At 36.7% G+C, this 16,995-nt stretch overlaps 1 protein-coding gene across 3 annotated transcripts; it reads right to left on the reverse strand.

Moving 5' to 3' along the window:
- Positions 1-140: 140 nt before the first annotated feature.
- Positions 141-16,728, reverse strand: slc44a2 (solute carrier family 44 member 2). 3 transcript variants are annotated; one of them, XM_033966269.2, is made up of 22 exons: positions 16,583-16,728; positions 8,340-8,388; positions 8,200-8,273; positions 7,793-7,877; positions 7,578-7,662; positions 7,386-7,496; positions 7,247-7,307; positions 7,032-7,158; positions 6,502-6,585; positions 6,095-6,207; positions 5,886-6,017; positions 5,710-5,809; positions 5,543-5,635; positions 5,317-5,401; positions 4,979-5,241; positions 3,943-4,037; positions 3,762-3,865; positions 3,612-3,685; positions 3,462-3,532; positions 3,278-3,366; positions 2,936-3,020; positions 141-788 (listed from the first exon to the last, which is right to left on the reverse strand). In XM_033966269.2, the coding sequence occupies exons 1-22, from the start codon at positions 16,617-16,619 to the stop codon at positions 679-681; spliced, it is 2,127 nt and encodes a 708-aa protein (XP_033822160.1). In that variant the 5' UTR covers positions 16,620-16,728; the 3' UTR covers positions 141-678. The 3 variants fall into 3 exon arrangements, with proteins under 3 accessions (XP_033822160.1, XP_055077947.1, XP_033822145.1); XM_055221972.1 differs by lacking the exon at positions 16,583-16,728 and adding an exon at positions 10,272-10,367; XM_033966254.2 differs by lacking the exon at positions 141-788 and adding an exon at positions 2,021-2,717.
- Positions 16,729-16,995: the final 267 nt, after the last annotated feature.

The raw sequence follows: 16,995 nt of genomic DNA on the forward strand, positions 1-16,995 counted from the left end.
AAACCACCCGCTTTTGTTTCGGCTCCAACTCAACGAAACCAGCTCAGACTGTTGCCCAGCAACGAGTCACAAACCCGGAGAAGTCTGAGCGCCCCCGTGTGTCCACATGACGCCACTGCACTAAAAAACACACTTCATCTCAACATCAATGACAATTTTATTAATTGTACAAAAATATTAAATTCTACTGGATAAACAAACCTGTTTTAATAAGTAGAAAAATTTACAACAGTTACCTTAATTAAGGCACATTCTGTCATTTGAAATCTCATAAGGCCATATTGCGTACAATCATGCATTATTTTAATTTGAGTTAGTCATTTACATGGTAACGGTTCAGCTTTGGTAAGTGGAGAAGACAGTGCAAAGGGCTTTTAAAACTGACATTGCATTATTCCTTACATGGCTCTCTGCCACATACTTCAAAGCACAATAAGACTGCATGGCAGTATGAACAAATAACACTCATGTAAACATATCCACACAAAACAAAGAAATATACAAAAATACATCATGCAGTGGTTACTTTACAGCCTATAATTCCTTCAGCAACAGCCCTGCACTTCAAATACTTCCCTGAACAAGATGGCACTTGAACTCCTACTGTAACTGTACTATTTGAGAACATACAAAACCCATCGGCTCATTCATATGCACTCTCACACACACTGGTCTGAGTTAGTCGACTTGTTTGGGCTGGTCATTGGTTTTCTTCAACAGCTCCAGAAGGCCTTGGGACATGAAATATGGCCGCTCTGTTGACCCATCATTACGTTCAAGGTCTTCCACTGTAGTACACAAAGAAGCAGAGAAGTTAAATATGCATTTTCATATTATGGGTATTAACCCTAACAATTTCTGCACTTTTATTATATCTATGTGATATCAACTTACCTGCTCATGGTCAGAAATCCCCCCAGTTAACATTTACACTTTGTTTTAAATACAATCACTTTTAATAAAGATATACATTGTCCAGTAAATATGGAATGTCATCATTTGGAAAATCATTATACACATTTCACAAGATGACAAACAAGAAGAATTACAAAAGCATTAGAAGACAAAATGTTAGTAGCAAGCATTCAAAGGCCGAGTCAAAATCATGCAGCACTTAGACAGTAGAGAGAGACAGAGAGAGAAAGAGAGAGGAAAGAGAGGAGAGGAGTGGAGAGGAGCAGGAGGAGAGACAGAGCAAGGCAGGTGGAGGTCAGTAAACACGTGGGCATCTCCTGGCTGCATAGTGTAATGCTTTTTTTAAAATTCAATTGCAATTAATATTCATTCAATTAATATTAAGAAAAGAAACATTGCAGTATAGTTACAATATTACCTGATTGGTACCATTATTTTTGCTTTAACCTCTTTGAGCATCTTTGTGTTCTGCGACAAAATACATGTGTTTAAAAAGTCCGGGTAATTTTGATATTTTAGACTTGTTTATATGGATAACTTTGATTCCCAACCCATGAACCTATGATTCAGTTTGATTTAAATAACTAAAGTATACAAGAGGATTAATTTATTTCTAATGACGTTACAACACTTTACATGATCATTGCATATCACCATTGCTTTCATATTACACAGCCCTGGTTTGTATCAGCAAAGAGAGGTCACAAAAGTTAGTTTTACAATCACAGCACTCTTACACCATTCTGAGGCAAGAAGGTAGAAATACAATACTTGGGACCCCATTATTGATTTGACAAGACTGAAGCCAAAAAATTACATACACTACATGATCTACAGAAGTCCCATGTGAAAAAGCAAGTCCAGTTTATCAAATATGTCTGTTACATTTTGGCGTCAGCTGGTATTATTGTAAACAGTGAAATAGAGTTTCACCATTATGACATATTGATTTGACTGTAAACATAGTAGTCCTGAATTGCATTAGTTAAGACAACAGAATTTGACATCAGGCACAGATTCAAGCACTCACAATTAGATTTTTTTCTTTTTTTTTTTTTTTTTTTTTACAGATTTTCACAATATAAAACCAACACTGACCAACCTTAACCCACAAAAGCATTTTTCAAGCTACAGAGATGCACTGGGCTTTTATGGAAACCTGCTTTACTCATCACGGTTAGTCCATTTCTTCAGCTGGGACAGTACAACACTCACAAAGCAAAAGGCCAATCTGAAACTTATTTGCCATACATTGAACAGGTCCATACCACTAAAGGTTTTTGTTTAATTCTTGTGCTTTTGCTTTTGCTATTCTTGTGGAGGAGTGGCAGTTGCATCAGTTTCTTGCTTGGGATCTTCATCTTTCTTGTCGACTACCTCCTCTGTATTAACCTGCTCTTTTGGGGCAGGGGCTTCCTCAGTCTTTTCCTCAGTTTTAACCTCTTGTTTTTCCTCTGATTCCTTAGTATCTGGCTCTGGTTCGATCTCGTTGGCTTGGATATCATTTTGGACCACTTTGCTCTCCTCAGCGTTGTTTTCAGCATTGGCCTGTAGGGGTTGCTCTTCCTCATTTTCCTGCGTGAGCACTGTTTGTTGCTTAAGCTGGATTTCTCCATCTTGTTGTTGCTGTAGAGGGGTCTCTTCTTCACATTTGACCTCCTCCAGATTTTTGGCGGTTTCTATCTCCTCAACGCCATCATGCTCCTCCTCCGCCTTCACAGTTTTCGACAAAATCTCATGCAACTCTAGCGACATGAAGTAGGGCCTGTCTGAGGAGCCGTCATTTCGTTCTAAATCTTCACCTTTTCAGTGTTAAGTGTACATATGTGGTGTGATCGAGTGGATTAATGGGAAAAAAGATGAAATAAAAGCAACAAACAATATTAAAAGTGTGAAAATTAATGTGGCAAAATTAGTGGGAGAGAGAAATGAGAAGAAGAGTTAGAAAAGGCCCCATTACAAAGAAATCAGCAGCAGCTTTAAAGAAAATAAACAGTTTGTGCCACATAAAGGTACTTACAGAAGCAGAGGAAGAGCGTATCCACACACATGGCGTACACACTGAAGAATCCATGGGCAATGAGGTAGGACCCCACAACAACCGTCTGAAAACATACATTTCATCGTCAGTTAGTAGTTATAACTTTAAGAAATCAAAGTAAAACACACACCAGGCCTTATAACCTTATTATATTATGTTTTTTTCTATATATGTAACTGTTCTTTTTTGTATATGTAACTGAAATAGTTGCCAACTGATGTTTTAATAAATTTTTGGCAATCTCAAATTCCTAATATAGACTTTAGAGTACATTGAGGAATACTGAATAGATCGTGTGTGTTCAGGTCAGTGTTATCTCACCAGTATCGGGACCCAGTAGTAGTTGAGAGATGGAGCAGCGTCTTCAATTGCTCTAATTCTCCCAGAAAAGAAAAAGAAAGAGAAGATTCCTGTAGAAAATAATACATTAAAATTAAATGATTATATTATTTCTATGGTATTTTTTGCTGAGTTTAAGGGAAAATATGATAAAATGTAAACGCACCAACAATTCCAACAATAAGAAGCTTTCCAAGAAATAGCAGAAAATCTGTGACTTTGTCCAAAACAGCCACTCTGTAAAACAAAACTAACCTGTAAGCTGAAGTTATGTAAAAACAAAATACAATTTGGTTTATTTATAAATGTTTCAGACCTGACAATATTTCTCATCAGGAGGAAGAATGCATCTTTAGCAGAAGTACAAAAGCTTTTCCCATAGATGGCAATCTGTGTGGAAAAATAGTCCACTTACACAACATACACACAGAAAAGTCCAGTGTGAGAATGGGGTCAGTGAACTCACCATGATGTAAGCGTTCCTGTTTAAGAACTTGATGCATTTCTCGAGACACCAAAAGCAGCACTTCATACAGCTCAGCATGAATTTGGCACACTTGTTTTGAGCCCCTGTAAATTAGTAAAACACTTGTAATAACTGAATAAATTTAACACTGTAACTTGGACTTCTTGTTAAATGTTTGTACCCTTCAGTTTGTGATCCAGATACTCCAGAATGACCCTGATAATCTGGACTATAGACAATATGAGAGAGCCAAAAGCCAGGGAGCCCGTGTGGTATCTGAACAGAAGGAGAAAGTCTGGCTGTGAGCTCAAACACACTATTTTCCCAGTCTCCAGTCCTTCTACAGACAACGCCATCTGTCACACGCAGAGGCAATTTCCCCAAAACTTCCTGGCATTTCTCTGTTCTTTCTGACACTGAATGCAACAAGGATTAAAGGCAACAAGAATATTTTTAGAAGGAACTGGAGATGCTTACTATGTTAAATGTGTTTCCACACTAGGTTCCTCAGGGTGTACTTAAATCTAGTGACACATTAATTCTATTCTATTCTATTAATTCAGTCTAAAAACAATACTTACTCTTTTCACACCAAGTACCACCTAAGAAATCTAAGAAAACATCTGACCTTCTGAGTCCCACAACATCTCAACCAGGAATAAAACAGACTATCTTGGGTCTAAACTAAGGCAAACCCAGGTCTAATATAGGATGGCACAATTTCTTTACTAGTTCTAAAACAGAACTAACTCGAAGGAATGTATAAATGTACATTATCTCTTAAATCAGCAAATATTTAACATCAGGAGTTTGAAGTTTGACAACTAGTGCTTTATACTATTAGTTACTAGGCATGCCATAATAATTACTATATCGACTTCATAGCAGATAGAACAATATTTTTTGGGGGTCAATATTTAGTTATTTCAGCAATTTTTTTGTTTTATATTGTACATTTACAGTAGGTTTTTGGGGATACTTCTGTTTTATGGTTTGGTTTCAGTATTATCGTTTATCGTCTAGATTTACTTCAGTAATATATAGCATTTGTTATCATTAGTTACCAGGTTTGCAATTCTAAAAGACCTTAATCAGCTTAGTACACAATACTATACCTACATAATGGTAATAAAGACAGTTAAGTAAAGCAAGATTAGGTGTTCAAAACAAGTATTTACTAATCCACTTGCTTTGAAAATTTTGGGCTGTGTGGGTACCTTAGCGCTCGTCCCAGTGAGGAGAAAATGGGGTATGCAGGGATGTCCTCCGGCTTCTTAAAGGCCCAGTAATATGAAGCAAAAGCCCCAGACAGAGTCACCTGTCCCAGGGCAGTTACAAAATTGGCACACCAGAAGAAGAGGAAGACATTGTAGAACTGGAACAGGATGAGATATCTGTGATACAGGGTCTCGCCACCATAAAAAGCAAAGAGGCACTCAGCATCCGGACACTGCTGTGATGCGTTTGATGTGTTATAAGTCTGGAGAGAAAATAAGAAGACTTAATAACACAATAGTAAAGTATTAATTGATATTGTATTTTATAGTAATGTTACCTTGGGGTCACAAGTCTCTCGTGCATATTCACACTCTGAGTTATTGAATACTTTGTACACTTGCTCATTGGATGTGGACAAGAATCTGATCACATGGGTTCAGGAAATTATGTGTAGTGTCATGACTCATAAAAAATGTATGTATGAATAAATAATGAAGACTTGATACAACAGCACTTGCCAGTACTTGGAAGAGGTGCTATAAAAATCATTTATTGAAGGATACACGGCAGTAATGGCCCAATATGCGATTACCACAGCCAAAAGGGCAAAGGTCAGCAGTGGGTAGAACAGAGCGGACATCACATGGCCTACGGCTCTGAAAAACAAAAGATTACAAAGAAAGGTAAAAGAAATTGTAGTGTAAGAATGCCTTTACAAAGCACCACTGACCTGCTCGCTTCTTTGATGAGGGCGATTGCAATAAGCAGTCTTTTTCTCAAGAATATGAGCAGCAAAATGATGATGAACTCAACAATACACAGGATTATCACTGTAATAGGGTAGTTATTGTTAATTATTAAACATAAATAATCATATATGACAAGTATGAAGGTTAAACCACTTACTGAAAGCTAACCATGTTTGCCTGATTTGTAGATAAACGGAAAAGTCAGTTTGGAGGCCCAGATCTCGAATAGTGACATCTGATCCTGGCTCGCCCTTCAGCTTGGCAAACTCCATGTAGCAGTGGAAAATCCCTGAAAAAAACGCATTACTCAAAATTAACGACCAAATTATATGTGATTAACTGGCACAAAATGATTCCAGCCCTTACCATAACCAATGACGAGAATGACCAAGATAATCATGACCCAGACCATAATTCCAGCCAGAAATCGCAGCAGCACAATAAAGATTAAGCTGACGACCATAGCGATCACCAGTCCACTGTTAAGGAAATAGAGCATTAATGTTATTAGAATCCCTTTATATGATACAGACTCTGCACAGCAAATATGCAAAACTGTGCTCAGTTTGGATGGTTATTTAGTAGTTATTTATAAGTGATGATATGATTATTACATAAAATACCAGGTAGTATATAATAAAAATACAAGGAAAAAAATCTACAAATGATTTGTACTTTTAAACAACCACAATCTGCATATTAACAATACTAATTTTACTATAGTCAACAACAGCAAGTGATAGAGTGGGGGTTACATACAATAGTAGACTTACAGCAGTATCCAGTGCCACGATTGGGTGTAGTCTTCAAAGATTCTCATTGCTACTTGACGGGCTTCAACAACCACATTTGACTTCCTGTATAAAAAGAAACAAAACAAAAACAAGTCTGTTTAGCTGCAGCTCTAAGTTAGAGACATCTGTCTGTCTTTCCTACAGGGTAACTTGGTGTAGCATATAGTGTCTCAATTCCCATCAAATTAAAACATAACCAGGACTAAACCAGGGTACTAATAATTAACTTAACTAAACTAGGAATAATAATAACGAGTGGAATTGCAGGACTATGTAGACAAGGGCAAAAACTGCACAAAATAACACCATCAGACTCCCAGGTACCAATGGCAGCAGCCTAGTGATGCCACACACTTGGTATAAAAATAGAGCAACGCATAGAGAACATTGAATGAAGCATAACATAACATGATACAGCACAAGATATCTGACCAATGTCCAAACATTTCACCTCTTCACTATGAGTGTAGTCTCTCTGCTATATCAAAAATATATAAAAAGAGACTCACTTTGACGCCTCCAGCACGTCAGTGGCATTAACGCTGGTTCCTTCTCCAGTGTCAAAACTGGTCTCGTTGCCCACGACAACAATTCCCCCTTTCAATGTTCCCAAAGCAGGAATGCAGCGCCGCGTGACTACATAAAGAAAACAGTAATATTAAATGTCCTAATATTATTCATATAAAACTGAAACATGACATAATAAAGTCTATAACTATCTTACAGGGTTTACTTGGCAACAGCATGGCAGGACATAAGCCGTCCCTCAGGATCTCAGGAGGACTCTAAAACAGTAATATTAGGTTTGCAGTTCATACTTGTGTTATTGTTCAAATCAAAGCAGATTTTGTTTGAATATTTACCTTAGTGAAGTCCACTCCATCCTTACAAAACTGTTTGTAGTATTCATGCTCGCCCATAAGTTTGGCTTTTATCAGTGTTAAATGTTTGTCGGGACATTTTTCCACACAGAGCTTATACCCAGAAAACCGAAATACATTCAAATTAGTACCAAAATGTAGTAACAAAATGTACCAAAATATTTCTCTACTGACCTGTGTGGTGGGGCACTGAAACTCCAGCAGAACCAAGGGGCTGGCACATTTTAGGATGTTAAAATAGAACAAAAATGGCTTTTTCCTGTAAAAAAAAAAAAATCAAATTGATATCAAATTAAATCACCATTTGGGGATATTTGATGACATTATATTGTTTTCCAGGACTTTCAGTAAACACACATCCTAACACATTATGGGTGTGTCTGACTCACTCGAGGGGCGTCCCAGCCTGTCCACAGAACTGCCCTCTGCTGTCAGTGGGGTAGATCACCTTCCTGGGATCACCTTGGGACCAGGCTGCAGAGGGACACATAAACCAAATAAGTATTTTGTAACTGAACAAAAGTAAACAATAGTCATTTGTTTGGACAAATCTATGTCAAATTGCAAAAATGTAATGTTATTGAGCATTACTTTGTCAAAAAATAATCTAACTTAAATGCAGCTTTAAAAATGTTTTCAGCACCAAGTTTTTTTTTTTTTTTCTGGTTTTAATCTTGTACTCTTTAACATTGTTTTAGTTTTAATTTCTGTTTTTGAGTTAAAATTATATTTCGTTATTATTATCTATTCACAATATTGTGTAGCTCTAAAACTTTAACAAATAGAACATACTTACCCAGGATACCCACAGCGAAGTAGCCCAATAAGGCAAGGATGAAGAGGATGCAGCAGAGGATGTCAGTGCAGCCCCTGAAGAAGAGGAGGAGAGAGTAAAAGCACTGTGTGTGAGAAAGGATAATGGTCTGGTCATCTCACCTGTTTTGGATTGGTCCTTTGAAACTTGGATCAAACTTTCTGGACTCTCCTGGAACACAGAAAAAAGGTAATCATATATCTGCCAAGAACAAAATATTAAATGTTTGGTATTTACAAATTTTTTATTAAAACTCATCATCAATCATATGAACATGTAGAAAGAAAACAACAGATGGAAATGGGTCAAAATTACAATAAAAGTAAAAGGATCCAAAAATCTCCATAAAATTATTTCCTTTTTTCTCTTAGTACATTCCCCGGCCCAAACATATTTGTAAAGCTGTCAGTTTAACAAGTTTCTTTATCGTTACTATAAAGAAAAATTACCAATGTCTTCAGACGCTCCTTCTACCAACATCTGTTTAGATTTCACTTCTCATTTTCAGCAACGTGCAGTCATCCACAGTGACTACTTGTTTCTTCTTAACCCTTTAATGGTTTTCTCAACATTTGGGTAGAGTACATTTATGTCACTGTGTTTCATTGAAAAATATGTGGAGCTGAACCCCACCATTTATTGTAGGTGTGAAGTCATTATTGGACAGATGTATACCACATAACGTAACATCGGGCATTTTATAAGTTTGTAATCATTTTTGTAAAAGTATGCGTAACCATATGGTAGAGATGTCAGTTTAAGGCATGGTAAATAGAAATTTGGTAAAAACATGGCATCTGACCATAAAAAAAACATATTTTTAAAATATATATATATATCACTAAAATACAACTTTCATAGCCAAATTCCACTGAAATATCACATGTATTCTCGCAAATGTATACATCTGATGTATGAAGACATTGAATGGTACCTGTCCCAGCCTGTAATCAAAAGTTGTGAAGGGCAGAGGACCACAGTTTGGTCTTAATCATAGACTGTATGAAGAGGATTCATTTATATATACAGTCTATGGTCTTAATCCCCTGCCCCAGCTCTTGGATTTGATTTACCCTGCTCAGATTGTGTACTAGCAGCTCTGGGGGCTATGGCAGAACACCCAGGCTCTCACTGAGGATAAGGTTGAGAGGGTTAATTTTCATAATGAACAGGCTGATTTGAACTGGAATGAAAAACTTACATTTCTGTTGAGGACAAAGCTCTTTTGAAAAAATAAACTTGACCATTCTTTCTCATTTTTTCAGGTTTTAGGACTGTAGCCATGAATTAACAAAATTTATTTTATTACCTATTAATCATAATGTATCATGTCACTTTATCATAAAGTGTCCTCTCAACTATGTGGTAGACATGATTTTTTTGAGTGTTTGAAAAAAATCTTTTTGATTCTTTGTTATTAGTTTGTCAACAACATTTTTTTCAAAGTGTTTTTCATGGTGGGGACACTGAAGGGTTAACTTACAACTTTTACTTTTGCTTTCTACACTGCATATTAGCAGAAGATTCATTACAGTATAAATCTGCATTGGTACAGAGTACACAGACCAAGACAAAGGGTTTTTTGCAGCCTTGTTATGCCAAGTAGCAACCCACAAAATGTCTCCCTACAGACGACAGGCGCCATGGAAACACCTCAGACCCATCAGAGACAAAACCTCACCCACTTTTCTCATACTGTCTTCTACTATTGCATCACATTATCAACAATTACCATAAAACTTGTAACTGAGTGTAATTTAGACATGTTATGTACTTACTATGTACTTATTGTGTAATTAATCTACCACCATTTAGCTACCAAGTGACTTTTTTCACTTCTTTCTTAAGGAAAGCAGCTTGTCAGAGACAAGTTATTTGTTTTGCTAAGACATCCTTTTGCAAGATAGTGTCATATCCTTTGTCTGACTGTGCAAGCTCTGGCAACACAAACAAATACAAACACATGTATTTTCCTATTACTAGACTTTCTATTAACAAAAACTACGACTACTGGACATGGACATATTGAACCTTAATGTTTTGTCATTTCTTACCTTTTTTATAATTAGTCATTTTGTTATTTCAGTAAGCTCTGTGACCGCCGCTGCTGGGTATGTCCATTTCCTTCCTGTGATATGACAGACTGCTGTAATTCTCACTTCCCTCTTAGACAAATGTTTTATTGAGGCTGAGTGCGTCGGGGGAGCAAGCACAACAGGTGTACAAACTAACAGGGGACTGGTAAAATCAGACTTGTGGCGCCTCTTGCATTGCTGTTTAAACCTCAGACCCAGCCCCTTCATTTGTGTTCTTTATAACACTGAGTCTATCTTTTGACTGTTTTGAGATAGTATCTTAATTCCTGATGTACAGTACAGACATGCACCGCCAGGGTTTTCTGCTGATATATTATATATATTATATATATCATTGTTTGGCTGGGACGTGTGGAACTGCCTTTTCTTTTCAATCCAAAATGGACAATATTCAAAATGATACATTTTATGGTTCAAGAAAAGGTATTTATTTATACCATTTTAAACTATATTTTTCACATGTATTTGTATTTATGAACCATTTAAGAGTAAATTTAAAAAAATATCTGAATAATATACATTTTTGTCCTAAATATAATAACCAATTTGTAAATGTCCATTATAATGGATGCTGGGATACTTAAATTGTATTTGAAGGATCTTCTTTTTTGTAGCTGACAGAACAGAAATAGAAGGAGTTCACCACAAAACTGCTGAGGGAGATTGTGATTTGAACGTGTTTGATGAGAAAGATAAGGATTTACATCAGCTTGAGATTTAAACTTTAGAAAGTTTTCAGAACCTTCAATTATCATGACAACGTAGATGCATAATAAATCTGATTGTTTTCATTTTTATTGCTAAAACTCAGCACTGATTAGCCTGATATAGAAAATAAAATACTATCAATCAATTCATCTTTATTCTGGATTCATGGTACATTTTTAAAATAGACAAGGAAAGTGACAATACAAACAGTTAACATTTATGTTTTAAAAAGACAACCAAACCAGTGTCTCCACATCATGGACTGATAGTGTATTGCACTGATTCTTATGTTTGTAAGGGACCTCATTATTTAATTTTCTGACCTATTCATCCTGCAGATAAAACTGCACATTAAAGTTCTTAGTACAGAACTTTAATACAAAGTGTTCACTCATGCAGTGACAAACATCTCAGTCGCACTAGTCCATCATGGCCTCCTAAAGAGCACCCGTAAAGTGTCATTATAACCCACCTGCAGCCTTTGGAGACTGGCTTTTTTGTAATGAGTCCAGAGGTGGGCAGTGTGTAGTGGTGTACAATGTGGTTTAAACAATATCAACTTTACATCATCAGAACGTGAACCAAACTTGAACACAAGAGTATTAGCTTTAGCATACAACATCCTGCATTGTCTATAAATATCATCATCACCTGCCATGTCTGCAGTGATAATATGACCAAGATATTTACTTTTAGTTGTAACCTTCAACAAACATTAGACAGGCAAAAATTAGGATATTGCATGTGCTTGTTCTCTTTGGTCCTACAGATCATGATCATACTCTGAGTTGTGTTATACTATATATAATGCTGCTCCACACCACAAGCTGAACAGATGTTGAGTAGCTGCTGTAGACCATTGGTGCTCAGACTAAAAATAACCAAGTTGTCTGCATATATTAAATGATTCAGGACAAGATTAGGATTATGATTAAAAAAAAAAAAAAATGTAACAAATTAAAAAGGAGTCTGAAAACTTTCTGAGGAAACTGTAGGGGCTTCTCAGAGATGTTGGACAAAATAAAAACAAAATCTAAAAGTTAAGGTGTTTATTTACGTCCAAATAAATAGAAAATCATAAAAATGTATATACTGCCTTGCCAAAAAAAAAGGTTACCACCAAAAAAAAAGGTCACGTGCCATCAGGGAAGAATAAATCCATTGAATGGAATAACCTGGTCATTCAGTATATTCAGGTAGTCAGCTGAGCTCAGACTGAACCTAGACCTGACCAACTGGAGGAGGCTCGGACCTATTTGCTTAGTTAAATCCAGGTGGCGACTTTTTTTTTGGCCGGGCAATGCAATACATTTTTTTTTTCCCCAGGAGGTTAAACAAAACCGTGGGATTGAAAATCAAAACATTACATTATATCAATGGCACAAAAAGTAAACATTTTATTCTTTCATCGTATCAACACTTACTCTGAAAATGGAAAATGAATTATCTCACAGTGGCAGTGCACAGCATTATTTTGTTATAGGTTTTTTTTTATAAACCATGCCAATGAAAAGAAAATAATCTAAGACAATCGTAGAAGTGACACCTAACATTTGTCAAGGGACAACAGATGAAAAATAGCCGCCTGGCTAACTCTGGCATATTCACATGCAAATGTTGATTAATATGCACTGACCCTGAAATAAATAAATAAATAAATAAATAAACAATCCATTAAAAAAATAATCACTTTTTTTTTCAATGTGCTGATTCATCTTGTTTTTTCAGTAAAAAGAGGATCAATATAAGTATGCCAATTGATTTGCGATTAATTACTATTATATATCAATATGACTTTCAATCTTAATTTTATAAACATAAACAACACCAATAGGCTGAACTCTGCTCCAAATGACCTGATGCAATTAAAAAACACAAGCTGATCACTGACTATCTGAAATTATTGAAAATTGATTTTTATTAAAATTGTATAACTTTCAAAGCCTCCACTTGTTATAGGATCATAATAAGTGTCACCAGACTCTCAAATATCTAGTGCCTGTCCCTGTTCTAGCACCAAACCAGTAACGCTCTACTGCAGCTCACTTGACCACAGACAGCTGAATGTCTCTAATTGCTGTGAAGTCATTATCTTGATCTCTGCATATTTGACACAGGAGGCGGCGTTCTGAGTGGAGTGGACCATGGACAACATGGATCGCAACAATGCAACAATTTGGACAGCACACGCTCAGTGCCTGGTCTGCCCACTTGATAGGACTGCAGTATGCCATATCAAGAAATACAATGCCAACTATTGATCTGAATCACCAACCTACAAGAAGAGGGGCACACTGAAATCAAAACTATAAACAACTATTGGAAAAACTCATGGTTGTGGTAAAGGGCCTACACTGCACTATTATCTGATCTGTGTTATAATGTTGCTTCCTCATCACATCATTTTGTTTTTGTTAACTTGAAAACTACAGCTTCGTGGCACAAAGCTCACAAGAATCCATTTTGTTTAACCTGTGTGTGACCTTTAATAAGTTGTATTTTTATGTATGAAAAAAAACAAGAACATATGTCACAGAAATATAAAATAAGCTTGTAGACTCTTCAATGTACTGTAACTGTACTATACTAAATATTATAACCTCTCTTCCATTCAAGACCATGTGATGTAAATATATCACTGTTTACAGGTTTTAAATGGCTTTTATGTATTAAACATTTTAAAATCTCCTGTCAAACACTGTAACAGTAAATACAAAAGCTTTTCCATTGAGGTCTATTGAGATGAAAAAACGTACACCTGCAGCAAGAACGTTCAAATACAGATGTTTGACCTGGTTTATGGTGAACTTCAGGATCCCACACCACATGCATGTTTTTGTAACTTTTTTGAGACAGGTTTGTTATATTACAGCTCGAGGCAGTAACAGGTATTCTACTTTATTTACCTGGCTAGAAAGCTACAGGAAATACTGAAAAATCCTATTCCTACATCAGGATGGGAGGAAATGTCTAAGGATGTTTCACTTGTTTACTTACTTGTTTGTTGGATTTACAAAAAGGGCCCATTTTCAATCATGTTTTCTGTAGGGCTTTTGTCCGAGCATCAGTAAATCTAAAGCTTCTTATTAAACCAGACAATCATCTGTCTCTTCGGCTGTTTTGTACAATATAACAAAGTCTAATTGTACTCAAAGATCCCTGCGGCTAATTCGCTAACCGCCAGCTGCTAATCGTTGGTAAATGGCCACGTATGTTTACATAATTAGCCAAAATGTTGTAGTTAGAATATAATTACTGCTGATTGTACACAGAAGATGTGTCAAACAAGAACATGAATTGTGTTTAATATTTCTCGTCTGGCAAAGCAACAGATGATTGGATTATGAATACAGCTGTCTGGTTCTTCAAGTTCAAAGGGGCCATGACTCTTGCCATAACAGTTCACAGGGAGGGAATGTACCGTGGTGACATGACAAGAACATTATTATTTATTATTGTTCATTGGCTATGTGTCGTATTTTGTGTATATCTGTTTTTGATTACTTTTGTGAGAAGCATTTTGGACATATTAAGTTGTATTTTAAATGTGCTATATGAATAAAGTTGAATTTAATGGAATTGAAAAAAAAAGCTTACTAAATATTTGAACGGACAGTTAGAAAATGTAAAGCAAAGGCCAGAGTTTGGCGTTTCACATAATAACACTATATAAAATCAATCAATTTAATTTTCTTTGTTATTATTGCCTAATATATAACAGATATATAAAAATTACACCATGACCCAATAATCTGATTAGATATTTAACAATTTCATCCTTCTTTCTAAATAAATGTGCTGATCTCATGACCAAAGGCCCATTGGGGCTACTACACTTGAACCCCCTCCCAGCTATTTTAACTTGTTGGTGCTCAGTGGCTAATGTGAAGAAGTTATTACAGTTCACTTTTACATATTAAGATTATTAAAATGATGTCATTTGCACAGATTGAATATAATACCAGGCTCCACTCTGAATCCATCTTCTACAACAGTTGACATAACTCACCGTTGACAGCCACTAATGAGGTCATTAGCCTACAGTGAAAACTCATAAAGAAGACAAGAGGAGACACCCCAGCCTCTTCGGAAGTATAAATATTTAAAAAGTGACAAATTGTTCCTTAGATCTTTCTCTATTTAACTCCTTGACAGTTTGTCTGCATCACAAGGAATCACAGTCAAACATGTAGCACTGATAATGTGTAAAAAGTGGTAAAAGAATTTGGCACGTTCTGTTGGATAGCATTGGCGTGTGTTGGTTGAGTGGGAGGAACTCACAAGGCAGATCAGAGCACGCTGAGGCCTGCTCCCATAAGCAATGAAAATGTCAAATCATCAATTAACATGGCGCTGCTCGGGTCAGATATGCCTATAGTGATATAAAATAATAAAACATATGAGCTCATGATGTGGGCTCAGAAGTGCATTGTTTGAGTGTGTTGTTGCCAAAAAGCTTTATCTCTACTTTCAGATGGTTTGTGACCTTATAGCCTTCGGGAGGGAGGGGGTGCTACAGGGAAAAGAGTGTTTGCACAGTAACAGGGAAGTAACAAGGAAATACTAATACTGGGTGCTGCTTGCATAGAGTGGAGAGGATGTGCACTTCATATTGTGGGTGTGGGCTGTTGAGGCATCTTATTGTGAAAGAATGGATAACTCTTGGAGGCAGACGGCATAAGTGACACTGTCTGTAACATGAGCCCGGACTGTGGTCTTCTCTTGAGTGGTCATCCTCTCCTTTAACAACGCTGATATGAACGCAATAACACTAGTGGTTATCAAGAATTCATGACTCAACAGTCTACATGATATACTAAGCACATATAAGACCACAGCATGTCTCCATGGCCACAGTTTGCACCAGTGGAGAAAATACATGCATGACACACATAATAATCAGCAGTGAATGAGTCATGGCTGGAGGTGGCACCATGTTCTTTCATATTACACCAAACTTATATAAGACGTTCCAGACAACATCAAAATAGACAATTCTGGGACAACTATGTGTTTGTGAGTGGATTTACAACTGCAGAGACACCATATGCTATACAGTTTTGGTCAACAAGTGAAAAAAAAACCTTGAGCACTTATCCATCTTGGTGAAACATAGTAGTAGCTTATGGGCCAAAGCTATTACAAGACAAATGGGTCTTTTTTTAAGCAATCAGCCTGCTTTTCTTGTCAGTGAATGTTGATTGAATGATGACAATTGTGAAAAAGTAATTGCCTTCAAATTATGGTCTAGCTCTAACCTACATGGAAAGGGGAGGATACGCGCAAACATCACTTCACTGACATCGTGTTGAGCTTCATTTGCTTGAACGATGTTTCTTCTGACACATATGCGAGCTTCAATGCAAAGAAATAATGGTGTTTAATGTATAGCGCTATATAAAGACATAAATTGGCTCTGAGAGGACGGTCCGCCAGATCTGCATGCAGACCCCATGAAGTCCACACCCATCCATCCATCGCAGTCATTGTTTCCATGTCTTCGCCCGATCCCAGAAGAAAATAAAAGCCCAGCAAAGGGAATAAAAAGAATCTGCACTCACCATATTTTGGGTCCGGGTTTTTCTCCTCCATCTCCATTCTTACACACGGCACTATTTAGGTCTTCAAAGCAGACAGGACAGTTACCATGGAAATGTCGAGGGAAAAAACACCAATAACAGAGACCGCCGCTACCGCTACAAAGAGTGAAGGACCGTCCCAGCTAAAGCCCACTGCAGTCAGCCCCCGGAATAAGACAACCAATCAGCACGCTGTGTTTATTTGAGTGACAGCTCTGTTACCCAATCACACCATTTCTATGGGACGGAAAGATTCACGCCGCTACTCAAAGGAATTTGCTTACTCTTCACTGAAATGTGATAATTAGGAGAGACTGGCTTTAACTAAGTTTCATTTTCGCGTAATGGAAGGTAGGTTTTTTCAGGAGCCTATCTCTATGCAGGCCTATCTGCAT

The sequence above is a fragment of the Periophthalmus magnuspinnatus genome, chromosome 1 (genome assembly GCF_009829125.3).
Source record: "Periophthalmus magnuspinnatus isolate fPerMag1 chromosome 1, fPerMag1.2.pri, whole genome shotgun sequence".
Classification (NCBI taxonomy): Eukaryota; Metazoa; Chordata; class Actinopteri; order Gobiiformes; family Gobiidae; genus Periophthalmus; species Periophthalmus magnuspinnatus.

Bases quoted from the DNA above. Each gene is read 5' to 3' on its own strand.
- slc44a2 (XM_033966254.2), bottom strand. From the start codon at position 16,619: ATGGAGATGGAGGAGAAAAACCCGGACCCAAAATATG. The intron at 7,663-7,792 runs GTGAGTCAGACA...TTTTTTTTACAG, and splicing joins CAGGCTGGGACGCCCCTCGA to GAAAAAGCCATTTTTGTTCT. The intron at 4,038-4,978 runs GTACCCACACAG...CCTTCTGTTCAG, and splicing joins TCACTGGGACGAGCGCTAAG to ATACCACACGGGCTCCCTGG.